General features: G+C 47.6%; 1 protein-coding gene across 1 annotated transcript; it reads left to right on the top strand.

Annotated features, from left to right (window-relative positions):
- Positions 1-1,418: 1,418 nt before the first annotated feature.
- On the top strand, positions 1,419-2,489 carry tpbgl (trophoblast glycoprotein like; the record flags this gene model as incomplete). Its single annotated transcript, XM_080856977.1, has 1 exon — positions 1,419-2,489. One exon carries the CDS (start codon positions 1,419-1,421, stop codon positions 2,487-2,489), a length of 1,071 nt encoding a protein of 356 aa, XP_080713103.1.
- Positions 2,490-8,584: the final 6,095 nt, after the last annotated feature.

The raw sequence follows: 8,584 nt of genomic DNA, 5'->3' as shown, positions 1-8,584 counted from the left end.
GCTGCTGACTCAGCTGTCACAGCAGAGAAGGAGTTTACAGAGCAGCAAGGGGCTGTGTGTCAGTGTGTGTGTTTCATTCAGATGGTTCAGAGGCAGAGAAATACAGTCAGAGACAAATTCTTGAATAATATTTGCTTGTTTCGAACCTTTGGGAATATTTGCCTTTGACAACATTCCAGAAAGCATTTCTCATTGTGACAGCCTCTCTGCCAATGTTTTTCCCCCAACATTCAAATTCAATCTTTTAAAACTAATTTGACTGTTACAGTTATCACACAGGAAGCTGTTTCACAACCTTCATTTCAATCAAGATACAGTACAATGCATCCCACTACACATTAGTTTTCTCTATAGAATGACTTAGCTCTGTAAATCTAGTCTGTGACATAGACATAGCCTACATTAACTCGGTAGGACTATGTAAGCAGAGTCGACGAAGGTCATCCGTGTAGTCTAACATTGTAGTTGGAATATGATGCTGAGAGGTGCCGCACTTCAATTTGCTACAGTGTCATAAATCTGAAAGGGAAAACGAGGAGGCGATTAAACGGACGTGTTAAAGTAGCAATTACGGCCGCTGATTTACAAACAATGAGCGTTGTAAATCCCCTCGCCCTTAGCGGAAGTGTGAAGGAAAGAGGAGTAATCACGCAGTGATGCCTATAGTTTTACAGGATATTCAAAGACATCCATTTTCTGACAGGTCAAATGCGAGTTAACTTCTTTGTCGTGAAATGTTGGCGACACTTCAGTATATGTGAAAAAAAGAGAGAGGAGAGATTAGAAAGGAAACAAAGGTTGCAAGATATCTACATGTATGTAAATTCAATGACACAAAACAATAACGCGATGTTATGAATTTCCTTTTAAAATGAATGTATGAAGACATATTTTACAGCAAAAAGTTTAGAGCACAGAAATGTCTCTCCACAAGGAATGTAAGAAGTGCAAACTATGACATATGTCGAGAAACTGTTACCCCGTGTGTTACACAACTAAACAGTGGGGCTTAATGCGCGTCCTGTCAACCCGTCCTCCCCCCTGCACCACCTGCGGAGAGACACCGAGACCTGTACGCTCATCAGACCTCAGTGTTGACGGACAGCAGACAGACCCCTCTCCTCAGATTCACGGAGTTCGGCTCCGATCACCTTCTGGAACGTAACTGCCAAACTGCCACCGAACACAGCAGAAGCGTCTTATCGCTCCTGGCGTGTTTATGTATATAGCCATAGGTTTGTCAGGACTGTCTTTTTCGTGATGTGCGTGACCGTGGCGGAGCGAGTTGCTGTGGACTGAGGGATACTGTGGAGTATTAATGATCGCTGGTCTTTAAAATTCAACGCTGGGGTGCTGTGGGATACAGTGTGGCTACTCGGTAACTCACAAGGAAAGCGGCTGTTTTCTCCTATGTGAAAATGGAATGGACTGGGACATCATGGATTTTTAACCCCAGAGGCGTTGAAGCGTTCTGTACTCTTAAAAAACTATGTATTTGTGCAGCTTTGATGGGCGCAGTTCTCTTACGCGTCAACGCAGAGAGCTGTCCATGGTCCTGCTCGTGTGCCAACAGCACGGCGACGGTGTCCTGCCTTGATTCGCAAGAGACCGTGATACCTGGGGACATACCGCCGTGGGTTAACACTTTAATTCTCAGAGGCAACAATGTCTCCACTTTACCTGAATGCGCGTTTTCTCCCAACGGGACCGAACTGGAGCTCGTCACGCTGCTTCTGTCTCATAACAACATTCAAACAATTGAGCCCTTCGCCTTTTTGGGACTTCCTCGTCTTCAACTGTTGGATTTAAGTCATAACCAACTCGTTGTGATATCCGAAATGGCTTTTTATGGGTTGGAAGAGCTGCGGTATTTGCACCTGAATGACACACTCGCTGCTTTTGGCGCTAGACACTTGTCCCGCGCACTGTACAGTGAAAGTCTGCGCAACCTTCAAAGGCTGGAGCTGTCAGGGAACAGACTGAAAACTGTTCCCTTGGCGAGTTTTGACACGTTAGACTTACGTGTTCTTGTGTTGACTAACAATTCCATCGAGGTGATAGGAGAAGACAACATTACAAGTTTTAGTGAGTTAAGGAATCTGGACGTGTTCCTGGCCCAGAATCCATTTAGATGTACACCATGTGACATTGATACGTTTTACCACTGGCTTAAAAACTCGTCTCAGTGCCCCGACTCTCACCTGCTGCTGTGCTCGCAGCCCGATGGGAAACGGGGGATCCCGCTGGAGAGACTTCGGCATGAGGATGTGGACTGCCGGAGTGCGGAGTTAGAGGCCGTATCTTATGTCTTCCTTGGCTTAGTTCTGGCTCTGATCGGAGTGGTGTTCTTGATGGTGTTGTATTTGAACCGAGGGGGTATCAAACGATGGCTGAACAACTTTCGCGATGCATGTCGCGACCAGATGGAAGTGTATCATTATCGCTACGAGCAGGATTCGGACCCCAGGTTAGCCAACGTGGCGGTCTGACGCTTGACCAGCCTCCCTCCTCCGCCGCAATAACCTTCCGCCTTTTATTTCAGAGAAAGGTACCTTGTCCTCATAATTTCATTCGTCGCAAAGGCACGTCCATCAGTAGCTTTAGCGACCTGCTTGCTGAACACATTCTAGTCCTGGTCAGTATTTGTCACACCAGAGGTATTTTTGTCAACATGGACTTAGACTACCACAGAGTCAAAACAAGGTCTAGTAGTTGTCCTATGCATTAGATAAAGGCATACAGCTGCTACAGCTGGGGGATGAGAGATAGTGAAAAGGACAAACCAGTGCCAAATCTCAATGACAGGTGACAACATGTTACGTTGGTTGTTTTTGTAGTTGTTGTTGTTATTGTTGTGTGAATGACAAAGTCCAAGAGCTTGTTTTGCTGCTATAAGGTGTAAACGCACAGCATTCAGTGACCATGTCTACTCCATGTCTACTCCATGTCTACTCCATGTCTCCTCTTTCACCCTATGTTGTAAATATTGTGCTATCATGAGAGTAGCTGAATAGGACTAAATGTAAACTAGCATATAGATATCTGAAATAAATATTTTGTAAAACAGAGAACTGCATCAACCATGAATAAAACAATTCAAATAATCACCTAAAATGTCCTGTAACTTGATGATTTGTCTCTTAAATTCAGATAATGTCAGTAAAAAAAAATCAAACTTTTATTTTAAAGGTGAAGGTCAGGCAGACGCTTTTATCCAAAGACACTACCTGGAGTGAGTGTTGGCGACGCTTACCCCTGCACCACCACACCCCAGGACAGGTGTGCTCAGTCTGTCTCACACCCCAGGACAGGTGTGCTCAGTCTGTCTCACAGCCCAGGGCAGGTGTTCTCAGTCTGTCTCACACCCCAGGGCAGGTGTGCTCAGTCTGTCTCACACCCCAGGACAGGTGTGCTCAGTCTGTCTCACACCCCACGGCAGGTGTGCTCAGTCTGTCTCACAGCCCAGGGCAGGTGTGCTCAGTCTGTCTCACACCCCAGGGCAGGTGTGCTCAGTCTGTCTCACACCCCAGGGCAGGTGTGCTCAGTCTGTCTCACACCCCAGGGCAGGTGTGCTCAGTCTGTCTCACACTCAGACTTCACATGTATGTCAGTGGATAAGCCTACTGACACTTCACATGTATGTCAGTGGGAAAGCTGAACCTGATCAGGGGGAAGTAGGAGGTGGGTCTGTTAGGTGCAGAGACTGAAGTCATTTCTGTGAATGTGGTCTACTGTTAGAGAGCTGTACGTTACTGTACACCTGTTCTGAAATACATCGTATTTCCCTGTGTGTGTGCGTGTGTGTGTGTGTGTGTGTGTGTGTGTGTGTGTGTGTGTGTGTGTGTGTGTGTGTGTGTGTGTGTGTGTGTGTGTGTGTGTGTGTGTGTGTGTGTGTGTGTGTGTGTGTGTGTGTGTGTGTGCAGATTTTGTCTTTTGGAAGTGCAGTTTGACCGGGACCATCCCTCGTCATAAGTGATGGCTTGGGGAGACATTCCTGTTTCTAAGAAAAGAGCCGTGACTGGCCAGAAGATGAATCTCTACCATAATTAACGAGGGGACAGGGATTAATCTGGGAGGAGGGCGGAGAGAGGGGGGTGGAGATAGGGGGGTGGAGAGAGGGGGGTGGAGAGAGAGGGGGGTGGAGAGGGGGGGGCAGAGAGAGAGGGGGGTGGAGATAGGGGGGTGGAGAGAGGGGGGTGGAGAGAGAGGGGAGCAGAGAGAGAGAGGGGTGGAGAGAGGGGGGGCAGGGAGAGGGGGCGGCAGGTTTAATTAACAGCTCTGGGCCAGCATGAGGCACGTCTTTGCCCTCAAGGTCAAACTGGCCCCAGTGCCACACCAATAACATGCCCATGTGTGCCAGCACTGCTAATTTGACTGAGTTAGGCACCAGTTGATGTGCCACTTCTGCCCGTGTGCCACCGTGGCCTCACCCATAACACGACCATGTGTGCCACCACTGGTGCCAGCGGCCCCCGTGGAGCGGTGGGTTTGAAAAAAGGTCAAAAGGGCACCTGTGCCATATCGCTTACATCACTCTGTGCCCCCAGCAGTGTGCCCACTAACCCCACGATCAAAGCAGTGTGCCCGCTAACCCCACGATCAAATGGGCACCGAGAATGTGACCGTGCCCCCAGAACCGTGATGTATGCCTCTACAGAGAGATGAGAGGGAGTCTATGACGTCTGCTCGTGTCCGTGCTCGTGTTCGTGTTCGTGTTCGTGTCCGTGCTCGTGTTCGTGTTCGTGTTCGTGTTCGTGTCCGTGCTCGTGTTCTTGTCCGTGTTCGTGTTCGTGTCCGTGTCCGTGTTCGTGTTCGTGTTCGTGTTCGTGTTCGTGTTCGTGTTCGTGTTCGTGTTCGTGTTCGTGTTCGTGTCCGTGTCCGTGTCCGTGCTCGTGTTCGTGTTCGTGTCCGTGTCCGTGTCCGTGTCCGTGTCCGTGTCCGTGTCCGTGTCCGTGCTCGTGCTCGTGTTGGTGTTGGTGTTGGTGTTCGTGTTCGTGTTCGTGTTCGTGTTCGTGTTCGTGTTCGTGTTCGTGTCCGTGTTCTTGTTCGTGTTCGTGTTCGTGTTCGTGTTCGTGTTCGTGTTCGTGTTCGTGTTCGTGTTCGTGTTCGTGTTCGTGTCCGTGTCCTTGTTTGTGTTCGTGTTCGTGTTCGTGTTCGTGTTCGTGTTCGTGTTCGTGTTCGTGTTCGTGTTCGTGTTCGTGTTCGTGTTCGTGTTCGTGTTCGTGTTCGTGTTCGTGTTCGTGTTCTTGTTCGTGTTCGTGTTCGTGTTCGTGTTCTGTGTTACAAAACAAATGAAACCAAAGTGTTTTCTGTTCCCAGACGCCTTGGGCCTTGTGGAGGATAAATCACCCTTACCAGGAGGTTTCCTACTAAGGCCCGATTAACATGGGTTGACTGGAATAAATACTTAAAGAGCAAGGCAACGCAGTAACATTAGTCCCAGCCGCTTTAAATGATAAGGGACCAAGGCTAGACAAGTTTGGTCAGTTTCAACAGTGGAACAAGAGTGCTGTGCAGGAAATCTAGAAGAAGCAGATTGCCAATACTAGCAGGAGGAACTGCTGACTGATCCAGTCTCAGCTTGTGAGTTCTTTTGGTGAATTTAGTAATAAAACATGCATTTACAAATACACATTAGCTAATAAGAGCAAATGTTATCATTACATAAAAAAGATGTCATACATTTACAACACAGAATATAGCTGACTTGAATATATGATGGATTCTCTGCTGATATTTACGTGTTAAGGCTTCATTCAAGTTGTGTGTGTGTGTGTGTGTGTGTGTGTGTGTGTGTGTGTGTGTGTGTGTGTGTGTGTGTGTGTGTGTGTGTGTGTGTGTGTGTGTGTGTGTGTGTGTGTGTGCGTAGACTTGGAAACAGTGTTTTTTTAAATCTCTCCCTTGCTGAGAGTACCCCACCTGGGTATGAGTTGGGTATTGTCTTTACGAGCCCAGAAACCCCCAGCAGTGAAGCAGCCAACGCCCTCGCCTGTGCAACGGAGGCCATCTAATTAGAGCAGTGCCCTAGAGACCCTCACCCAGGGGAGAGCCACCCATTATGGCGGAGTTCATCAGCAGAGGAATCCCCTAGACAGCAACCCCTACTGCGTCTGTAGCTCAAACACTCTCTCTTCACTGCAAAAAATGCTTTTCTAACCTAGTGTTATTACTCTTATATTGAGATGAAAAATCTAGTTGGTCTTGTTTCTAGCTAAATTGTACTTACCTAGTGCTTTCTTGTAAGGTTATTTTTACCTATTTCAAGCAAATATTACTTGTTTTAAGAAATCTTAACAAGCCAAATTTGCTTAACGCACTGGCAGCCAAATTTGCTTGTTTTAAGCAAAATCCTGCTTAAATATGTAATTATTTGTCTTAAATCTAGAGGGGCATTTTTTGCAGTGTGCCACAAGAAACAGATCTTAAGCTATGAACAAAACGATCTCCTGTACACTCTACACCGCTTTGGATTATTAAGAGGTATGAATAAGGAGTTTATTGGCAATGCTCAGTTCGAGCGTCAGATCAAGTGTGAGGCGCTCAGGTAAAGATTAGTCGCTAGTTCACCTGAGTGAAGACACAAGTTACACGTCTTTTATTTGTCAGATGCACAGAATGACACAGGGTCAGACAGGGCACTGAAATTCTTAAGACAAGAAACCGCCTAAGAGTCTACCATAACATAACATAACATAGTATAACAGAACAAAACATGACGTACACTCTGTACAAGTACTCTGAACATAATTTACACATAATAAATATATAATAACCTAAATAACCTTACTAAGTATAAAAGATAAATATACAATACAGTATGCTAAACATAAAGGCAGAAGGCAGCGGGGTGAAAAGTCTGAAGGCTGGATGGTAGCAGTGTTTTTGGATCCTGCCAGCTTTCCTGAGGCATCGTGTGTGGTAGGTGTCCTGCAGGGCTGGGAGCTCCCTACCGATGATGGACTCCGCAGACCTGACCACACTACAAAGGGCCTTGTGGTCCTTGGCTATGCAGCTCCCATACCACACTATTATACAAGTGTAAAGGTCAAGATATTGTCCAGACGACAAGTGACGACAGCGACAGCACAGCTTTCACAGTCCCTCGCTGATGACAAACTGGCACAGAACATAACGTGTAATTCCTGTGCTTATTTGTCAGCAATATAGCAAACTAACATCAGTTAAGCTAAGCAGTTGAAGTTGTACTGGCCAGGGAAGATGGACAGAATGATCCTGAACGTCACACTTTCCAAACTTTGTGTCCCTATCATTAACATGAAAAATTACGATTTCACCCAATATAAACTTTTATGGCTGGCACTGATATGTTCCTTGCATTCTAAAACATTAACTATAACCAGGTGGTCATAGCCATGTCAGCAAGGCAAAACATCCATTGTATCTCTTTGGAAAAAAAAAGCTGTCAACATCTGCGTCTTTCAAAACTGTTGAATGTTTGTAACAACCTCTAACAACACCCTAGCAAACACAAATGTAGTTGCTTTCTCGATCGACACTTGCCACCTGGACTATAAATTGCCCTCAAGGCATTTGTAATGTCTTTGGTGATCTGAGGAAAGAGTGACCTTGGTCATGCATTAATGACCCTGTCAGCTCGCAAGCCCAAGCTTTCACTCTCAGCCACTGTTGAAAGAGCCCAGCAACTCTCCCCTCAGTCTCCCAGGTGTCCACATCTCCTCGTCTCCTCTCCATCTCCCCTCAGTCTCCCCTCAGTCTCCCCGTCTCCCCTCAGTTTCCCAGCTGTCTACATCTCCTCTCCGTCTCCCCTCAGCTGTCCGTCTCCTCTCCGTCTCCCCTAAGTCTCCCCTAAGTCTCGCCTCAGCCTCCCCTCAGCTGTCCACATCTCCTGTCCGTCTCCCCTCAGTCTCCCAGCTGTCCACATCTCCTCTCCGTCTCCCCCTCAGTCTCCCAGCTGTCCACGTCTCCTCTCCGTCTCCCCCTCAGAAAGCCAATTACCTCCCCAACTCAGCCGCTCCCCACAGCACACCGCCGGAATTTGTGCTGAGTTAAGCGAAAACTCCCGACTGAACAGGGAGTGCGGGGATTAAAGAGGCGAACTCCGGTGAAGTGCATTCACGCTCGCTGCTCCGTGGCGGTGCCGGTCGTGGGGGCCTGGAGGGATCCTTTGTGCCGCCGTGCCTTCGTTCCACACACACACACACACACACACGCACACGCACACCCGAGGAGACACACACACACACACACACACGCACCCAAGAGGGGGTCACACAGACACACACACACAAACACACATCCACACACACACACACACACACACACGCACACCTGAGGAGACACACACACACACACGCACCCGAGGAGGGGGTCACACAGACATTTTCAATAGCGAATTATCTGCTCTGGAAGCGCTCCCTATTAACATATTAAAAACCCAGTGCTGCCCTCAATCCTGAGTGCCAGGAAGCGGCTTTCAACTGGAGGTTGGGACAGAGAACCTGAGCACAAAACCTGACTCCATTCTTCACATCTGTTCTGCCTCAAGACCCAACCCAACTTACATGATTTAGGTTCAGATGAAAACATTAAACAAGAGCGAGTT

This window comes from Sprattus sprattus (assembly GCF_963457725.1).
Source record: "Sprattus sprattus genome assembly, chromosome: 1".
In the NCBI taxonomy this organism is placed as follows: Eukaryota; Metazoa; Chordata; class Actinopteri; order Clupeiformes; family Clupeidae; genus Sprattus; species Sprattus sprattus.
Note: the sequence above shows the minus strand (reverse complement) of the source record. Positions and strands in the feature narration are given on the sequence as shown.